This window comes from Nannobrachium achirus, assembly GCF_963921795.1.
Source record: "Nannobrachium achirus genome assembly, chromosome: 2".
NCBI lineage: Eukaryota > Metazoa > Chordata > Actinopteri > Myctophiformes > Myctophidae > Nannobrachium > Nannobrachium achirus.
The window spans coordinates 77,967,047-77,988,767 of record NC_137811.1 but is presented as its reverse complement, the minus strand read 5'-3'; the positions used below and the strand labels follow the sequence as shown (position 1 = coordinate 77,988,767).

The 21,721-nt window shown below is 46.1% G+C and overlaps 2 protein-coding genes across 2 annotated transcripts in view; one reads left to right on the top strand and one right to left on the bottom strand.

The window, feature by feature from the left end:
• The window catches only part of LOC308304655 (thioredoxin-interacting protein-like), a 23,814-nt gene extending 16,268 nt beyond the window's left edge, over positions 1 to 7,546 (bottom strand). The window contains exon 1 of the mRNA XM_080749279.1: positions 7,410 to 7,546. The gene's annotated coding sequence lies outside the window, so the exon portion shown is untranslated. The remainder of the gene's footprint in view (positions 1 to 7,409) is intronic.
• A 1,275-nt stretch (positions 7,547 to 8,821) lies between these two features.
• On the top strand, positions 8,822 to 14,241 carry ankrd34a (ankyrin repeat domain 34A; the record flags this gene model as incomplete). The annotated part of the gene is made up of 3 exons (XM_080746895.1): positions 8,822 to 9,211; positions 10,838 to 11,494; positions 13,615 to 14,241. The coding sequence occupies 3 exons, from the start codon at positions 8,822 to 8,824 to the stop codon at positions 14,239 to 14,241; spliced, it is 1,674 nt and encodes a 557-aa protein (XP_080603021.1).
• Positions 14,242 to 21,721: the final 7,480 nt, after the last annotated feature.

Below are 21,721 nucleotides of genomic sequence, written 5' to 3'. Positions count from 1 at the left end.
ATACTAGCGATTAACCATTTAATTTTGTTTTTGTCGCTGACAATTACATTTCTGTTTGGCTTGTAGGCTTTGAAGTTGCACATGGCAGATATGACACATGACTAAATATACAAAGATATTGACAACTTTATACTTAAAAAAGAACAGATAGATAGATAGATAGATAGATAGATAGATAGATAGATAGATAGATAGATAGATAGATAGATAGATACCTTTATTATCCCAAGGGGGAAATTCAGTTGTCCAGTTGTAGCACAGCAGTATACAGTTATTTACAAAGTTACAGAGAAGTAAGAAAAAAAGATAGATAAGAGGAAAGAAAGAGCAGTACAGTACCAATAAAGAGAAAGTGCATCAATAGAGGGGGCGAACATTGATGGTTGGTGGAGATGCGACGCGTTGTGAGCTTGTAAGATTGGCTATGTCCACTATTTTTTTAAATGTTTGTAAATATATGAACTTTTCAACATGGAATTTTGATGATTATGACAAAATAATTGTGATTAGACGATTAATGACAGGCCTAATTACCTAAATACCATTTTGTCTGATCGATTTTTTGATTGATTGAGTTAGCAGTTTGCATAGCAAAAGGACAGGACAGAACAGTTCACATACAAGGTCTACTAATAGGATTTAAACCATATAGCTCTAGGTAGAGATCCACCGGTTTTATGAAGGTCTGACCTGCCAAAACCTTTTCTGATACCGATTTCTTTAGCTAAGAACTAAAAAATAGGGTTGCTCCAATACCCCCTTTTTCAGGCCAAGTAGGCCTACAAGACATACTTCAATTTGAGTACCAATAAGCTAGAAGAACACTAATGCCAAATCAATCACAATAGTACAATATCCAAAATCACAGACAATATCCAGTGTAATATGACCGTCTGGACTAGGCAGGAGGAAAGCAGGTGACGCATGCTTTTTTTCCTCCCTTCTTTTTGGAGACGACATTGACACAGGATTATGGAATATATCCTTACATTGCAAAGGTAATCAGCACCATCTGTATTCTGTAGGCTGCCACTAAGTAGACTGGCTGCTACCTGCTAATGTTTACTTTAGTCACAGGACCAGAGCATCATGCTGTGCAGTGCCATAGACATAATTGGCAAGCATAAAACCAGTATTTATGTCAGTGACCTGCCGGTCACCGATTCAGCCGGTTTGATATCAAATCTGCTGATTTTTTATTTTGGCCGATTCCGATTTCCATCCCTAACGATTAATTGTCACTCAAATAATTGCGATTAACAATTTAATTGTGTTTTTGTCGTTGACAATTACATTTCTGTTTGGCTTGTAGGCTTTGAAGTTGTACACGGCACATACAGTATGTCACATAACCTAAATATACACAGAAATGACTGACATTACCCTCAGAAAAAACATGACGTAATCCTGGTCTCTACTCTCTAAACTGCCCTGCTCTGTACTGACTGGCCCAACAGGGGGCGCTCTCCATTCAGACATGCTGCCATTCAGACATTGACTTCTGATTGACTGAGTGGCAGCTCTTCCATAGAGGTTAGGGTTAGGTATAGGGTTAGGTATAGGGTTAGTGTCGGAATGGGGGGGGGGTGCACCCCTGGCCAACCAGGGCGCCTGATAAAGGGGAAAGGAACTGGTTGGAATAACGTGTTCCCTCCAAGTGCTGCATCCAACCAGGGAAACTCCCCTGTCAGGTGATAAGAAGCGGGCGGCATGCTCACTCCTCATGCATAAGGAAGTATGAGCTCATTTCGGGGCTCTCCCCAGGTTGCCATTCTTCTTCTTCTTCTTTTTAAGAGCTCATGCAACTCTGCTTATCGTTGGCACTAAGAGCCTCTGTTAAAGGACTAAATTGTAATGTGTAATAAAAGCTCACTGAACTGTAAGTATAACAAGTGTGTAGCCTGCATGGCGTAGTCAGCACTGTAAACCCTTACTGGAAATATACATTAAAATCTGAACAGTAATTTACTGTATTAGTACCACAGTAGTATACTGTAAATGGCAATGCATTCTGGGAGAGGAAAAAGCATCTTTGCGGTAATTTAAGAGAATGCATTATTTTACAGGAATTTCCTGTAAAATAGCTCTAAACCGCAAAGCATCCTGGGTGTGTGTGGGTGTGTGTGTGTACTTTAACCAAGCCCCCAGAACCCTGGGGGCGCTTTGAAGCAAAAAGTACATGGTGGCCGTTTGAGGTACTGCAGTTGGGGCTACTATTCAAACAGTTAGTTCAGTTGAGGCAGATAGCCCCCCGCTACCCCCGCCTCCCCGTTTCTCGCTCCCCGACCGTCGCGATTGGCTCAAAAGCCAAATAGTAGCCCCACTACGTCACGTTTCAGAGGCGTTTCAAACGCGGAAGTACGCTTCATGCGCTGGGTGAGCAACTCAATGCAAGTGGACGGGCGGGGATATCCGTTGCCCTCTCTATTCTTATTATAACTCTATGACTTTAACACCCTAAAGGTATGTCCTCACCGGCGAATTAGCGAAAGCGACGTGAATAAGCGAACCAAAAAGGCGAAGAATTCGCCATTCGCCCTTTTCCATACACACCAAAAAGCGACGCGAATATGCGTATAATATTCGCTTAATTCGCCTAAAAACGAGGGGGCGATATCTGCCTGCATAGCCACAGGAGAAAGGAGAAGAAATGAGAGAGGAGAGAGGAGAACGGAGACAGGGAAACAAATAAAAAACTATATCCTCAAGTGATGATGAGACCTGGCCGTGGTTGTTAGCCTATTAAATAAGAAAAAGAACAGAAGAGACAAGTGACAACACGCGTTCTCCGTTCCCCCTCCCCTCAGCTCCGGCCGGGGGCAGAGTAGACAGGGTCGGTCAGTGTTTTATCATAGCCGGGTCGGAATGGCCGCATCACCCTCGGAATACGGGGCTGTCAATCATTATGTGTATTACCCGAGAGGACCCAAGAGGACCCGTAGGCCTACTGTGTGTGTACTTTCTGCTTTTTTATGCAAACTGTAAAGCAATCAATCAATGTGTGTGTGCGCGCGCTGGCGTGCGCTGTAAGGAACGAACTACTGGAGTTCTGTTTAACGTGTGTGCTGTGTTTAGGCTGGCCTGACCTAGGATCATGGTCTGTTAGCCGTGAGGCAGCGAGATGAATGGCTGTGTAACAGTGAGATGATAATGCTGGTCTAGGATCAGTTTAACAGCAGGGGGAAAAGATCTTGGTGCGTGCGTAATGCATGCATGATGCGTAGCCTGCTGCCAGGATGATGAGAAAGCAGCCGCGACCGCGTACAAGTTAAACCATGACTTACCTCTCTGTAGTTAGAAAATAGCCTAAAAGTATTCCTTTTAATCTCTGGCTTTTGTTTCGATCTTAATATTAGCCTATAGATTCCTTGGTAGCCTTCTTCTGCCTGTCAATCAGTTAACAGCGCACGCTGCACGGCTGCAGTGAGTTACATGAAAGAGGGTTTTAATAATGATTAAATGGTCGAGTCTCTCGGAAATAAAAGGATTTCGGTCTGTAAAAAAAGAAAGTCAGTGTAAAGTAACTAAAAGTAGCCTACATTTACTTGAGTAGCCTGTACTTGTAGGTATTTGTACTTGAGTCGAATTTCCAGTACTTTCCTTCTAATCGACTCATTTCGGATCCTATTGTAGGCTATTTAATACCCAGCGATTTATTTTTAAACATTAGTCTTTTTGCAGATATAAAGTAGCCTACAATAACAAACACATAAACCATGCTTTTACCGGTAAGACATTCGAGTAGGCTACTTTTTCCAAGCAGCCACGCAGACGAGACACGGAAAAGGAGAACGACACTGTTCCCCTCGGCCTCAATGTAACGTGAAGGTCCATCCACCATTCTCTCTCTCTCTCTTGAAATAGGGTAGAGTGAGCTTACTTTGATACAGAGAGAGAGAGGAATTCGCCTTTGAACGTTCGCTTAATTCGACACAAGGGCGAATAAAAAACAGACGCCTTTTCGCTTTTTCGAAATTCGCGTTTGGTGTGGATGCTTCCATTGACTTTATAAGGTTTTAAACAAAAGGCGAATAATACGCTAATTCGCTATTCGCCAATTCGCCCTCTGTGTACGGACCTTAACTCAGTGTTTCTCAACCACTGGTCCTGGGGACCTTTGGTGTGCCCCTGAGAAGGGTCAAGTGTGCCCCTTGAAACTGCTTGAAAGCCGGTATTGTATTTATCATTTCAAAAATGATTTAAACTAGTGAAAACAGCCGATCTACAAGCACACAACCGTGCGAGGCGTTGTGTGCTTGTAGATCTGCTGTTTTCACTACTGTTGTGAAAGCAGGGCTTTACTTTGCGAAGAAACGTACACATTTGAAACTTGGAGATACAAGGTTTCTTCCCGACAGTGACGATATTTACACCCCATGCAGAAAAAAGGTTGAGAAACACTGCCCTAAGTCACAGTGTCATGTCACCCTCTCAATACACCCATATCATAGGCCTACACTCTGAGATTATACTCTCAGAGGTACCGTAAGAAGTGGTCCATTTAGAACCCCCACAAGGACAGTGTTACAGTGAGGATTACTCATCTGCCAAGAGAAAAGCCTGCTTACGACCACATGTTGTTACGGTTTAGAACGGTGATACTTCCACCGAGAGAATCTCACCGGAAGTTCACCCGATTGGCGGGCAGCCCGGCCAATGAGCGCTCGGAGAGGCCGATGACGACCAATCGGGGATGTAAACAGACTGCAACGCATGACGTAACTTCCGTTAACCACAGCACTTCCTCCGCCACCTGTCTATTATCTATCTATAAATGCGAGAAGTCTCTGCGTGTCTGTCTGTCTGTAATCCGCGTATCTCGAGAACCGTTCGTCCCACCGGCTTCAGATTCGGCACGCGCGTTCCCCGCCGCGGCACGGAGTGCAGTGCTGGGTCTCGACCCGACCCGACGCGCGGTTTTCCCGAACCGGCGCGAAACGTTCGGAATCTCCTTATGCGGGGTTGATTGTTGACATCAGGCTGTTCCGGAGGAAATCGGCGAAAGCTCTGACTCATTGTGACATCACTTCATAAAAGGCTCTGACATCACGTACGCCACATGAGTCAACAAAAAATCTCTGTGAGTGTGTATGTATGTATGTAATCCGCGTATCTCGAGAACCGTTCGTCCCACGGGCACGCGCGTTCTCCATATATGGGCATAAAATGAATGTCCCCATATATGGGCATAAAATGGATTGCAGACAGACAGATACAGATATCTCCATATATGGACATAAATGGACAGAGGCAAACAGATGGTCAAAACGGGTCCTATGAAAACAGGTATAATGGGGTTTGCATTAAAGGGCGGGGCATTCATTCCCTATTTACATTGTTCCGAGTTGGCCAGGTCGCCGACTAGACGCTGGGCCGCCCGAAGGGCAGACAGACAGATACAGATATCTCCATATATGGGCATAAATGGACACAGGCAAACAGATGTTCAAAACGGGTCCTATGACAACAGGTATAATGAGGTTTGCATTAAAGGGGGAACCGGCACTGTGTCTGCAACACAGTTGGAGGCACAGACAGATACTCCATATATGGGCATAAAATGGACGCAGATAGACAGATATCTCCATATATGGGCATAAAATGGACCCAGAACTATAACTGCAGTGATCTCCATATATGGACATAAAATGGACGCCGACAGACAGACAGACAGATACAGATATCTCCATATATGGGCATAAATGGACACAGGCAGACAGATGGTCAAAACGGGTCCTATGAAAACAGGTATAATGGGGTTTGCATTAAAGGGCGGGGCATTCATTCCCTATTTACATTGTTCCGAGTTGGCCAGGTCGCCGACTAGACGCTGGGCCGCCCGAGCTTCTAGTAGGTTATAATGACACCTGTCTATTATAGGTTATAATGACACCTGTCTAGTATAGGTTATAATGACACCTGTCTATTATAGGTTATAATGACACCTGTCTATTATAGGTTATAATGACATTCACATCACATGTTGTAGTGGCCAGGGTGACAAGTGTGTGTGTATAGTATAAGTATATAAGAGTGTGTGTGCGTGCGTACGTGTGTACGTCAGGAGGTCCTGTATTCTGTGGGAATGTAGCCGCAAATTGCAACACTATTGTTTTTAAAGGGATGAATCTAGGGTTGCAATAAAACCTCCCATAGGCAGCCAATGCATCAAAACAGTTTTTTGCTATCTGATTGTATTAAACGATGTCAAACTCACCAATATTGGGGCTGTTTGGAAAGCTTGGAGTATCCTCTTTCTATCTGCGTAGACATGTTATGAGTTTACTTTCTATCAAGAAATTCAGTTCAGGTGATTATTTTTTCTAAGTGCTGGAGTTTGGAAGCGCTTGTGGGAAGTCACTCAGCGGTCCTGTGTACCAGCTGGTTCTAAATGTCACATAATGCAGGAGGCAGCGGGACGTTGCGTTATAGAAGACGAGCGCTTCCGAAGTTCAACATGTCTGCTCGGATTTATTGACAGATATAACTCATAACATGTCTACGCTGGGTTTTTATGAAACAAACACTTTGCGGATAGATAACCTGCGGGCCGCATTAGGTAAAGGTGGGGGCCGCATATGGCACCCGGGCCGCCAGTTGCCCATAATATGGTTTAATACAATCAGATAGCAAAAAAGAAACTGTTTTGATCCATTGGCTGCCTATGGGAGGTATTTCAACCCTAGATTCATTCGATTAAAAACAAATCTAGTGTTGCAATTTGCGTCTAGTGGGAATGGCTTGAACATTTCAATAGATGTGTTCAGCATCATTTTGTTCAGAGGAGCGACCTGGCGTTTCCCAACGGGTTTGATCTATGCAGAATAGACCCACATTTATAGTGGAACGTTTTTAACTAAAACCTTTGCTTCTGGGGGTCCCTGGAACTAAATATTTTGAGATAATACATATCAAATACATATGATTTTGGGGGTCCTTGACATGGCCAAATACGTATCATTTTGGGGGTCCTTGCCCAAATGTATTCTAAATCCTAACAGTTTTCTAAAAAAACAAACAAACATATGTTTCTATATCAGTGATTCTCAAACTTTGTCATGTCAAGGACCCCAACAATGGTATGTATTACCGCGGACCCCCATCTCATAATATGTTGTTCCAGGGACCCCCAAGATTTGAGTTAAGCCCCTAAGCTAGATGCAGAATATCTATTCTGCATCTAGCTTGGGACCTCAGACCCGTTGGCAAAAACGACCACGCAGGGCAGAAATGTAGGAGAGCAGAGTTACACACACACACACACACACACACACACACACACACACACACACACACACACACACACACACACACACACACACACACACACACACACACACACACACACACACACACACACACAGGACAACATAATGGTGTATTTATTAACAGAGGACAACAATGCTTACCTGGCAGTGTGGGACAGCCAGCCAGGGAGGGGTTAACAACACTGGAGAAACTCTTCTAACTCTGGGAAATAAAGTCCAAAAGGAGACAGGATTCAACTGATCCCAACACACTGAAGACAAGGCAGGTGGGACTCAGAAATACTGAGATTCACACAACTACCTGTGAGGAAGAAACGACAGAAACACAGCTTTATGATGTGACAAAGCAACAGAACAGTAAAAAACACCGAATGACTCACTAGGAGAGGTGGGACGTTCGCGAACGAATCGAGTCTTTTGAACGGCTCTTTGAAATGAACGATAGGATTCGGTTCACAGTAGGGAGCCGTTCCTTTCTAATGAACAGTGGTGGGAAAAAGTACTCAATTTCTTTACTTGAGTAAAAATATCAATACTGCAATCAAGTAGAAGTTTGTCATGTTAATGTACTTGAGTAAAAGTAAAAAAGTATTGGTATCAAAATGTACTTAAAGTACCAATATTAGAACGTACTCATTATGCAGAATGTCCTGTTGCACAGGTTTTCCAATGAGTAAAATGTAGAAAAATAATGTGAAAATAGCCAATCTACGCATTGTGAGCTTGTAGATCGGCTATTGTCAAATAGCACAAACGTATTATGGCCAACATGTATAGGCCTATAGGGTTGAAGTGATTTGCAATCATAATCAAAATCTACAAAGTAACCAGTAACTAAAATGAGGCAGTCTTTTTGAACAGCTCTTTGAAAGGAACGGATCCCTGAGATCCGGCTCACTTCAAAGAGACATAAATCCCATCTCTAGCAGGAAGGAACTTAGGTGAAAACAACACCTACACTAAGCAACACACTGGGGACATCTAGTGGACATGTAGGGAATCACACCCGAGTAGAGTAGTGGTTTTAAACCATTATTTTTACATTTTAACCCTATGTTCTAAACCAGTGGTTCTGGTTCTCAACCTGTGGGTCGGGACCCAAATTATTTTGCTTGATACCATACTGAACTATTTATAATCAAGTCAGTACTGGAGATGTGGCGTAACGGCATGGATTTCTACACAGAGAGGGCAATTCTTTCAACATAAGATGCTGCATTCAAGTTCAGGAGAGTTTGGACAAGCCGATTCTATTGAATGCTGCCTTCAGGTATGGCATGGAAAGAGGGGGCATTTGCATTTCTTTCACCATAGTGAAAACTGCATTCATGGTCTGGAGAGGACACTTTTTACAGACGGGTAAAAGCGCAGAGGGGGCTCAAGCCCCCTTTGATGTCTACTGTATGTTTGATAAAAGGGCAGGGGCTCAAGCCCCCTCTGATGTCTACTGTATGTAGACATCATGTCATGACTGATGATTTCTTGTTGTGGTTGCAGGTCATGTGACATGTGACACGGCCAGGGACAGGGTGAGTGACAGAAGGAGTGGACCAATGGGAGACGGCGGGGAGGGCAACGCCCTCCTCAAGGCGGTGTTCCAGGGGAAGCTGCGTCTGACGCGGCTGCTCCTGGAGGGCGGGGCTTACATCAACGAGGGCAACGAGCGCGGCGAGACGCCCGTGTCGGTCGCCTGCATCGCGGCGGGCTACGACTCGCCGCTGGCCCGCCAGAGGATGGTTCGATACCTGCTGGAGAAGGGAGCCGACCCCAACATCCCCGACAAGCAAGGACGCACGGCGCTGATGCACGCCTGCGCCGAGCGGGCCGGGAAGGAGGTGGTGTCTCTGCTGCTGGAGAACGGAGCAGACCCCAGCCTGAAGGATTACTCCGGCTCCTCTGCTCTGGTTCACGCCATCAACCGGGGAGACCGCGACACGCTGCAGGTCTGTGCTGGAACACATGTAGAGATTACCAGTAAGACTCCCTAATCGGGAGATAAGCGATCGTCTGGTCACAGTATACACAAAGAGGCCTGTAAGTGGCATTGGTTCCACCCACAAGTTTGTATGACAAACGGTTGATGAGTAAAGCCAAATAAAGTTTCGGCCAATCAGAGGAGGGGGCGGGGCAAAGTTAAACCAATTAAGGTGAATGAAGGACTCTTAATGAAGTTAATTGACAACACCCACAAATGTGTACAACAAACGTTTGATGAGTAAAGCCAAATAAAGTTTGGGCCAATCAGAGGAGGGGGCAGGGCTAAGTTAAACCAATGAAGGTGAAGGACTCTTGGAGCAGCAGGAGTCGGTGGTCCCTGGGAATTCCCCGTGAGCAGCCCAGTTGGGGTGTTGATTTGGTCATTTTTGCACTATATTTGGCAGCGGTGGCAGGGGGTCCCTGGGGGTCCCTGGGGGTCCGTGGAGGTCCGGGGTTCCTGAAGGTTGTGGTTTGGCAGGCAAGGAGTGTGTGTGGAAAATTTCACATGGATAGGGGCAACAATGGCGGAGATATGAGTAGGGCAAAAGTGTGACGTGACGTGACAGACAGACTGACTGACTGACGGACTGACGGACTGACAGACAGCCGGTGGAGGTTTTGATAGTAAATGCGACCTGACGGTCGCAATAAAACATTGTCAATCCTTTATCCTTGTGGAACATTGTTATTATAATTAGTATTATATTAGTATAATATAATTGCGACCGTAGGTCGCACTTACTACAGAAAGCTGCTCGAGGTGTCCGTCCGTCCGTCCGTCCGTCCGTCCGTCACACACGTCACACGTCACACTTTTGCCCTGCTCATATCTCCGCAACCGTTGCCCCGATCCATGCCAGATTTTGCACACACACTCCTTACCTGCCAAACTACAACCTCCAAGGACCCCCGGAGCTCCAGGGACCCCCAGCTCCCTCGGGGACCCCCAAGTGTAAAAAATGAGCACATGTGCAAAAATTACCAAATGACCACCCCAACGGGGCTGCTCACGGGGCATTCCCGGGGACCACCCACTCCTGGTGCTCCAGAACGGATGCAAAAGTGGTGGCGCCCCCAGTGGAGGACCCCCTGCCACTGCAGCTCACATAAAATGCCGTAACTCGGGCTAGGAGCGACCGGGAGAGCCGGGGCCGGTACCTATTCGTCCGCCTTGGCGGCGCGGAGACCCCACCCCTCATTTCTCACATGGCCCTCTAGCGCCACCATGAGGCCGATTCAGATTTTGCCCTAAAATCACGAAAATCACTACACAGTATGTCTACACTCATGTCATCAACATGGATCAGGAAGATTTTGGAAAAACACATTTTTGCTCTATTTGTGGAGATAAGTGACCTACGGTCGCTTATCTCCCGATTAGGGAGTCTTACTGGTACTAATAATATAACACTATGTTAGTATTAGTATTATATTACTATAATATAATAATAATAATAATATAACATTATGTTATTATAATTACCCCTAGTATAATATTAGTATAATATAATAATAATATAACATTATGTTAGTATTAGTATTATATTAGTATAATATATATAATAATATAACATTATGTTTCTCCATCCCAGGTGCTGCTGGACGCCTGCAAGGCCCGGGGCAAGGAGGTGATCATCATCACCACGGACACCTCGCCCTCGGGGACCAAGAAGACCAAGCAGTACCTGAACGCCCCGCCCTCGCCGGGCCTGGTGGACACCAAGACGTCCCCGTCCGAGGTCTGCATGTCCCCGTCTGAGGTGCTGATCGGCACAACGTCCGGCTCGCCAACGGAAGGCAGCGCCAAGGGAGAGGCGGGGGAGGCGGGGAGGGAGGGGGGCGTCTTCAGCTTCGCCCTGACCTCGGCTCTGCCGCTGCCCGCCCCCACCCCCCGCCCTGCGGGGGGCGAGAAGAGACCGCCGCCTCGGAAGCTGCTCAAGAGGCTGAACTCGGAGCCCTGGGGCCTGGTGGCGCCCTCTCTGCTGAGCGGGGGTCCCCACGGCGGTCTGGAGGAGGAGGGGACCCCCGGCCTGAGCAGGGTGGTCAAGGAGATGAACGGCCTGTCCGTGGCGGACCCCCCAGCGGCGGCGGCCAGGCCCCTGCTGTCGCGGCGCCACAGCATCGAGACCCACGACCCCTGCTCTCCTAAACTCATGGACCGCTCCTGCTCCGAGGACCAAGCTCAGCTCTACAACTCCTTCTGGGCCGACAGGAGTCTGAACCGCAGGAACACGGCTCCAGAGGACCAGGTAGTGATAAATATAAGTCTGTACCGGAGGAACACGGTCCCAGAGGACCAGGTAGTGATAAATATAAGTCTGTACCAGAGGAACACGTCCCAGAGGACCAGGTAGTGATAAATATAAGTCTGTACCAGAGGAACACGTCCCAGAGGACCAGGTAGTGATAAATATAAGTCTGTACCAGAGGAACACGTCCCAGAGGACCAGGTAGTGATAAATATAAGTCTGTACCAGAGGAACACGGCTCTGGAGGACCAGGTAGTGATAAATATAAGTCTGTACCAGAGGAACACGGCTCCAGAGGACCAGGTAGTGATAAATATAAGTCTGTACCAGAGGAACACGGCTCTAGAGGACCAGGTGGTGATAAATATAAGTCTGTACCAGAGGAACACGGCTCTGGAGGACCAGGTAGTGATAAATATAAGTCTGTACCAGAGGAACACGGCTCCAGAGGACCAGGTAGTGATAAATATAAGTCTGTACCGGAGGAACACGTCTCCAGAGGACCAGGTAGTGATAAATATAAGTCTGTACCGCAGGAACACGTCCCAGAGGACCAGGTGATAAATATAAGTCTGTACCAGAGGAACACGTCCCAGAGGACCAGGTAGTGATAAATATAAGTCTGTACCAGAGGAACACGTCCCAGAGGACCAGGTAGTGATAAATATAAGTCTGTACCAGAGGAACACGGCTCCAGAGGACCAGGTAGTGATAAATATAAGTCTGTACCAGAGGAACACGGCTCTAGAGGACCAGGTGGTGATAAATATAAGTCTGTACCAGAGGAACACGGCTCTGGAGGACCAGGTAGTGATAAATATAAGTCTGTACCAGAGGAACACGGCTCCAGAGGACCAGGTAGTGATAAATATAAGTCTGTACCGGAGGAACACGTCTCCAGAGGACCAGGTAGTGATAAATATAAGTCTGTACCGCAGGAACACGTCCCAGAGGACCAGGTGATAAATATAAGTCTGTACCAGAGGAACACGTCCCAGAGGACCAGGTAGTGATAAATATAAGTCTGTACCAGAGGAACACGTCCCAGAGGACCAGGTAGTGATAAATATAAGTCTGTACCAGAGGAACACGGCTCCAGAGGACCAGGTGATAAATATAAGTCTGTACCAGAGGAACACGTCCCAGAGGACCAGGTAGTGATAAATATAAGTCTGTACCAGAGGAACACGGCTCTAGAGGACCAGGTAGTGATAAATATAAGTCTGTACCAGAGGAACACGGCTCCAGAGGACCAGGTAGTGATAAATATAAGTCTGTACCAGAGGAACACGGCTCCAGAGGACCAGGTAGTGATAAATATAAGTCTGTACCAGAGGAACACGGCTCCAGAGGACCAGGTAGTGATAAATATAAGTCTGTACCAGAGGAACACGTCCCAGAGGACCAGGTAGTGATAAATATAAGTCTGTACCAGAGGAACACGGCTCCAGAGGACCAGGTAGTGATAAATATAAGTCTGTACCAGAGGAACACGGCTCCAGAGGACCAGGTAGTGATAAATATAAGTCTGTACCAGAGGAACACGGCTCCGGAGGACCAGGTAGTGATAAATATAAGTCTGTACCAGAGGAACACGGCTCTAGAGGACCAGGTAGTGATAAATATAAGTCTGTACCAGAGGAACACGGCTCTAGAGGACCAGGTAGGGATAAATATAAGTCTGAACCAGAGGAACACGGCTCCGGAGGACCAGGTAGGGATAAATATAAGTCTGAACCAGAGGAACACGGCTCCGGAGGACCAGGTAGTGATAAATATAAGTCTGTACCAGAGGAACACGGCTCTAGAGGACCAGGTAGTGATAAATATAAGTCTGAACCAGAGGAACACGGCTCCAGAGGACCAGGTAGTGATAAATATAAGTCTGTACCAGAGGAACACGGCTCCAGAGGACCAGGTAGTGATAATTTAGACCACCCAAAAGGAACCCAGAGAGTTCAGTTTTTGTCAAGTAACTTGAAAAATAACCACAAAAACCAACGTGAAAAAGAATCGTGATGAAATCGTGTATCGTGATACAGCTTGGGAAAATATTGTGATATTGTATTTTTCCTTATCGCCCCCCCCCCCACCCCCCCCCCCCCCCCCCCCCCCCCTAGGCCCAGGAGGGCCCCGCCCCCGGCCGGCCCCAACTGGCCCATCCTAAACTCACCCGCATGGACCACTACGAGTCTGACGCCCACCTGTGCCCGTCCCACTCCATCCCCGGCTCCCCGGACTCGGGGCGCTGCGTGTCGGTGGAGAGGCGGAGGTTCAACACCTCTCCTCTGTCCTTGCTGCTGGGCTCCTCCTCCTCGTCCAGGGGGTCCCCCAGGGGGTCCCTGGAGGACGTCCCCAGCTCCGTGTCTCCCGTCACCGTGCGGCGACGGACCCCCGGCATCCTGGAGAGACGGGGGTCCGGGACCCTCCTGTTGGACCACATCTCCCACAGCCGGCCGGGGTTCCTGCCCCCCCTCAACCTCAACCCCCACCGCCCCCTCATCCCCGTCATCAGGGCCAACGGGGTCAAGACCGCCACCTCCCCGGTCCACTCCTCCTCCTCCTCTGGTGGGCAGAGGGTCCTGGTGCCCGTGGCGCCCGCCTCGCCCAACAAGCGGCTTTGCCCCGACTTCAAGACCAAGAAGAAGCTGCTGAGGAGGCACTCCATGCAGACGGAGCAGATGAAGCAGCTTTCCTCCTTCCAGGAGCTCCTGGCCCACAAGGTCTGTGAGGCCAGCGGAGATTGATGCTCCTAGGGCAGGGGTCTTCAACAGGGGGTCCCTAGGCCTAGGGCAGGGGGTTTCAACAGGGGGTCCCTAGGCCTAGGGCAGGGGGTTTCAACAGGGGGTCCCTAGGCCTAGGGCAGGGGGCTTCAACAGGGGGTCCCTAGGCCTAGGGCAGGGGGTTTCAACAGGGGGTCCCTAGGCCTAGGACAGGGGGCTTCAACAGGGGGTCCCTAGGCCTAGGGCAGGGGGCTTCAACAGGGGGTCCCTAGGCCTAGGGCAGGGGGTTTCAACAGGGGGTCCCTAGGCCTAGGGCAGGGGGCTTCAACAGGGGGTCCCTAGGCCTAGGGCAGGGGGCTTCAACAGGGGGTCCCTAGGCCTAGGGCAGGGGGCTTCAACAGGGGGTCCCTAGGCCTAGGGCAGGGGGCTTCAACAGGGGGTCCCTAGGCCTAGGGCAGGGGGTTTCAACAGGGGGTCCCTAGGCCTAGGGCAGGGGGCTTCAACAGGGGGTCCCTAGGCCTAGGGCAGGGGGCTTCAACAGGGGGTCCCTAGGCCTAGGACAGGGGGCTTCAACAGGGGGTCCCTAGGCCTAGGGCAGGGGGCTTCAACAGGGGGTCCCTAGGCCTAGGACAGGGGTCTTCAACAGGGGGTCCTCAGATGTACTACTACAGTGTGCCCTAGGCCTAGGGGGTCCTCAGAGTTACTACAGGGGGTCCTCCAAATCTTTGTGTGATAGAAACTTTTTTTCTCCTTTTTTTATATTAACCACTTGCCAAAAATAGCAGATCTACAAGCTCACAACGCCTCGCTATTTTCGGCAAAGAGGTTTGGTGTAGAGGGGGAAAAGAGCAGACTAAGTACAGAGTGAAAGGTCAAATGTATTAAGTTTTGATGGCTCAAGTGGTTAAATATCTGAAAACACACATTGACATGAATCCAAAATACACTGATGATTTTGCTATGAAATTATATGGAAACCATGAACAGGTTGTGGGGGTCCCTGCTTCATGTCTCTCTCAACTAAGGGGTCCCTGGCCTGAAAACGTTGAAGACCCCTGGCGTAGGGTATTTCTGGCTAAAGGGGAAGGTACTCCAGATGTGATCATTGATGTGGAATACCCTAACCCTAACCCTAACCTGCTCCAGTTGGGAAGCCTGGATTGCGTCGCATCCCAAACATACTGTACATACTGTACATACTGTCAGTCTATTAAGATGCAGGTCAGGTCTTGGTTTTTATTTAAACTCAATAAACAGTGGCACAATGTATGTTTTGTTGTTGCTTAGAGATGATATATTATTACGCGTGCTCTTTCCCCTATAGTCCAGGCGTTTCGGGCAGTATTTTGATGGAATCGTGCACTTTATGAAAGAAGCATGGAATTTGGCACACAGTTAGAACATGCCATATGGAACATTTTTGGCTATAGGGGCATCGCAGATTTGTCTTGGGAAACTTGTGGGAGCCAATTAAAGTTGGGCTCTCATAGACTTTACTATAGAGTAAAATAATACAAAAAATACATATGTTTTAAGTAGCATGTAAGGGGTCAAACTAGGTGTTTTGGGGGATTCTGAATCCAATGCAAACATTTGTTTTGCAGGAAAAGCATTCCTTGGGCTAAAAACGGACCCCATAAAACTATGGTTTAGTGATGAGTCATCACTTTTCAAAGTTTAGTGGCGGCCGTTTCTCGGAAAAAAATGTTTTTCGTGCAAAACAAATGCTTGCATTGGATTCAGAATCCCGAATAACACCTAGTTTGACCCCTCACATGCTACTTAAAGCATATTTATTTTTTGTATTTATTTGACTCTAGAGTAAAGTCTATGAGAGCAACTTTGATTGGCTCCCACACGTTTCCCAAGACAAATCTGCGATGCCCCTATAGCCAAAATGTTCTAACTGTGTGCCAAAATTCATGCTTCTTTCATAAAGTGCACAATGTTTGCCTGAAACGCTCTGACTACTACCATGTTCTAGAGATGTACTGATACCATGGGTTACCGGTGGTAACCACTAGTGCATTAACCAAAAAGTCGACTGAATCGACTTCATTACACAAGTCGACTCCCACCAGAGAAAGTCGAAGTTGAAAAAGAAAATCCTTTGTATTTCATTATTTTTGCTCCATGTGTGCGTCTGTACAGCATTCAAACAGTAGGATTGCTTATTGTCAAGAACGGAATGATCCAATATTACAGTGCTACATTACATTTGGTATAACATGGTTCTATTGTGAAAATAGCAGATCGTGTGTGATGTGATGACGTCATCAAACGATAAAGTCGACTTCAACTCAACTTTTTACTGAGTCGAGTCGATTTGCAAAAATCACAAGTGGTTAATGCACTAGTAACCATGTGGTTCTCTGTGAGCGGGTTCCAAAAGGACCCTTACAGGTCTGGAACTAAGAGAACTCACAGCTTTATGGGGGTCCTTGAAATGGAGATGTTTGAGAACCACAGCAGGGGTTCCCAAACTGTTTAGTCTCAGGGCACCAAACCCCATGAATATTTGTTTCGTACCGGTAATTATATTTGCCAGTGATGTTTACCAAACTTCCATGTGAAATATCACACGTTGTTTTCCCAGTTCTCACCCAGCTATCAAAACAATTACCAGACTCATTATTAGATGTTTACAGCTGCACAGTTTGCACGTTTATTTAATTGATTATCAATCAGCATCCATTTCACTTCATACACTACAGGGGTCTTCAACAGGCGGTCCGGGACCCCTAGGGGGTCCTCAGAGTTACTGCAGGTGGTCCTCCAAATCTTTGTGTGATAGAAACTTGTTTTTGTCCCGTTTTTATATTGACCACTTGAACCCTAGCGTCCATATTCTGAGAACATTAGCCAAAAATAGCCGATCTACAAGCTCACAACGCTTGTGAGCTTGGAGATCGGCTATTTTCGGTAGAGTGAAAGGTCAAGTTTTCTCAAGTATTGACGTTTCAAGTGGTTAAATATCTGATAACCCAAATTGACATGAATCCAAAATACACTGATGATTGTGCTGTCAAACAATGAAACTATTATGGAATCTGGGGGTCCCTGCTTCATCTCTCTCTCTCGACTAAGGGGTCCTTGGCCTAAAAACGTTGAAGAACATGTCAGTTCATAAACACTATGAGAACGTTCATCTTCCTATGGAGACATGAAGAACTTCATGAAAATGAAGTCAATGTTTAAATTCTGATCTCCTCTTTAAATGTATAGTTTACTGATTTGCTTTATTATAGTATTCACTTTATTTATTTATTTACAGCTTATTTAATTTCAGAATGTGTAAATGATGTCGCTGTATAATAATATGTAAATGTACCATAATGCTCTAATGTAAATTTATTTGTATTCAAACATGCTTAATTTGTTATTATATTGTTAAATATATCTATTTGGTAGTTTTAAGAATCTACTACAGGGGGTGGGGGTTAAAGGGGTCTCCAGCAAAATGAGGAACAGTTTAAAGGAGTAGTTTACCCCCAAAATGACTTTTATTTGGTCCCCATCCGGAATCAATGGGGGTAAATGAGTTTTTTCCTGCGGCTACTACTTGACATGAAATGTTTGAGATCCATGCACTGCTATTGTTGTCAGGATTTGAATTAAGTTGCCAGAGGACCTATTACACACATACTTCCAAAGAAACCCCATTAAAGCTGCATTAGAACTTCTATCTTCTTACCCTGGGACTCAAACCCTGGTGGTCTCCTCTCCTGCACACTGACTGATGCACTAGGCCAGAGGGAGACACCAGAGATAGATACCTTTATTATCCCAATGGGGAAAATCAGTTGCCCAGAGGCAGCACAGCAGTATAAGGTTATTTACAAAGTTACAGAGAAGTATGAAAAAAGATAAAAAGATGGATAGATAGATACCATAGATCAGGGGTCTTCAACAGGGGGTCTGGGACCCCTAGGCTAGGGGGTCCTCAGAGTTACTATAGGGGGCCCTCCAAATCTTCCAATCCTTTTTACATTAACAACTTGAACCCTAGTGTCCATATTCTGAGAACTGTAGCCAAAAATAGCAGATCTACAACAGATCTAGAGATCTACGCCTCGCGCTGCGAGGCGTTGTGAGCTTGTAGATCGGCTATTTTCGGCAAAGAGCTTTGGTGTAGAGGGGCAAAAGAGCGGACTAAGTACAGAGTGAAAGGTCAAGTTTATTAAGTATTGACGGTTCAAGTGGTTAAATATCTGAAAACACAAACAATGCTGTCAAACAATGAAACTATATGGAATCTATGAACAGGTTGTGGGGGTCCCTGCTTCGTGTCTCTGTCAACTAAGGGGTCCTTGGCCTGAAAACGTTGAAGACCCCTGCACTAGATAGATTGATACCATAGATAATATCTATCTATTGGAGATACAGTATGCTGTATTGGTTTATTCAGGCCAGTACCACTTGTCAACAGTAGGTGTCGCCATACACCAGGGAGACCACCTCCAAACGCTGTAGATGTGCTAGTCAGTCATACTGTAATAATATTATAATATTATTATATTATTCTACCATACAGGGTTGACTCAAATAAAGATCTGCTTTAGCAGCTTCCACAGCCAGCAGTGAAGTACTGTTCAGTCAGTTCACTGCATGGAGGACAGTTTCACTGATATGAGGTTCACTGCTATATGGAGGACAGTTTCACTGATATGAGGTTCACTGCATGGAGGACAGTTTCACTGATATGAGGTTCACTGCATGGAGGACAGTTTCACTGATATGAGGTTCACTGCATGGAGGACAGTTTCACTGATATGAGGTTCACTGCATGGAGGACAGTTTCACTGATATGAGGTTCACTGCTATATGGAGGACAGTTTCACTGATATGAGGTTCATTGCTATATGAAGGACAGTTTCACTGATATGAGGTTCACTGCTATATGAAGGACAGTTTCACTGATATGAGGTTCACTGCATGGAGGACAGTTTCACTGATATGAGGTTCACTGCATGGAGGACAGTTTCACTGATATGAGGTTCACTGCTATATGAAGGACAGTTTCACTGATATGAGGTTCACTGCTATATGAAGGACAGTTTCACTGATATGAGGTTCACTGCATGGAGGACAGTTTCACTGATATGAGGTTCACTGCATGGAGGACAGTTTCACTGATATGAGGTTCACTGCATGGAGGACAGTTTCACTGATATGAGGTTCACTGCATGGAGGACAGTTTCACTGATATGAGGTTCACTGCATGGAGGACAGTTTCACTGATATGAGGTTCACTGCATGGAGGACAGTTTCACTGATATGAGGTTCACTGCTATATGAAGGACAGTTTCACTGATATGAGGTTCACTGCATGGAGGACAGTTTCACTGATATGAGGTTCACTGCTATATGGAGGACAGTTTCACTGATATGAGGTTCACTGCTATATGAAGGACAGTTTCACTGATATGAGGTTCACTGCTATATGAAGGACAGTTTCACTGATATGAGGTTCACTGCTATATGAAGGACAGTTTCACTGATATGAGGTTCACTGCATGGAGGACAGTTTCACTGATATGAGGTTCACTGCATGGAGGACAGTTTCACTGATATGAGGTTCACTGCTATATGAAGGACAGTTTCACTGATATGAGGTTCACTGCTATATGAAGGACAGTTTCACTGATATGAGGTTCACTGCATGGAGGACAGTTTCACTGATATGAGGTTCACTGCATGGAGGACAGTTTCACTGATATGAGGTTCACTGCTATATGAAGGACAGTTTCACTGATATGAGGTTCACTGCTATATGAAGGACAGTTTCACTGATATGAGGTTCACTGCTATATGAAGGACAGTTTCACTGATATGAGGTTCACTGCATGGAGGACAGTTTCACTGATATGAGGTTCACTGCATGGAGGACAGTTTCACTGATATGAGGTTCACTGCATGGAGGACAGTTTCACTGATATGAGGTTCACTGCTATATGAAGGACAGTTTCACTGATATGAGGTTCACTGCTATATGAAGGACAGTTTCACTGATATGAGGTTCACTGCATGAAGGACAGTTTCACTGATATGAGGTTCATTGCTATATGAAGGACAGTTTCACTGATATGAGGTTCACTGCTATATGAAGGACAGTTTCACTGATATGAGGTTCACTGCATGGAGGACAGTTTCACTGATATGAGGTTCACTGCATGGAGGACAGTTTCACTGATATGAGGTTCACTGCTATATGGAGGACAGTTTCACTGATATGAGGTTCACTGCTATATGAAGGACAGTTTCACTGATATGAGGTTCACTGCTATATGAAGGACAGTTTCACTGATATGAGGTTCACTGCATGGAGGACAGTTTCACTGATATGAGGTTCACTGCATGGAGGACAGTTTCACTGATATGAGGTTCACTGCTATATGAAGGACAGTTTCACTGATATGAGGTTCACTGCTATATGAAGGACAGTTTCACTGATATGAGGTTCACTGCATGGAGGACAGTTTCACTGATATGAGGTTCACTGCATGGAGGACAGTTTCACTGATATGAGGTTCACTGCATGGAGGACAGTTTCACTGATATGAGGTTCACTGCTATATGAAGGACAGTTTCACTGATATGAGGTTCACTGCTATATGAAGGACAGTTTCACTGATATGAGGTTCACTGCATGGAGGACAGTTTCACTGATATGAGGTTCACTGCATGGAGGACAGTTTCACTGATATGAGGTTCACTGCATGGAGGACAGTTTCACTGATATGAGGTTCACTGCTATATGGAGGACAGTTTCACTGATATGAGGTTCACTGCTATATGGAGGACAGTTTCACTGATATGAGGTTCACTGCTATATGGAGGACAGTTTCACTGATATGAGGTTCACTGCTATATGGAGGACAGTTTCACTGATATGAGGTTCACTGCTATATGGAGGACAGTTTCACTGATATGAGGTTCACTGCTATATGGAGGACAGTTTCACTGATATGAGGTTCACTGCTATATGGAGGACAGTTTCACTGATATGAGGTTCACTGCTATATGAAGGACAGTTTCACTGATATGAGGTTCACTGCATGGAGGACAGTTTCACTGATATGAGGTTCACTGCATGGAGGACAGTTTCACTGATATGAGGTTCACTGCATGGAGGACAGTTTCACTGATATGAGGTTCACTGCTATATGAAGGACAGTTTCACTGATATGAGGTTCACTGCTATATGAAGGACAGTTTCACTGATATGAGGTTCACTGCATGGAGGACAGTTTCACTGATATGAGGTTCACTGCATGGAGGACAGTTTCACTGATATGAGGTTCACTGCATGGAGGACAGTTTCACTGATATGAGGTTCACTGCTATATGAAGGACAGTTTCACTGATATGAGGTTCACTGCATGGAGGACAGTTTCACTGATATGAGGTTCACTGCTATATGGAGGACAGTTTCACTGATATGAGGTTCACTGCTATATGAAGGACAGTTTCACTGATATGAGGTTCACTGCATGGAGGACAG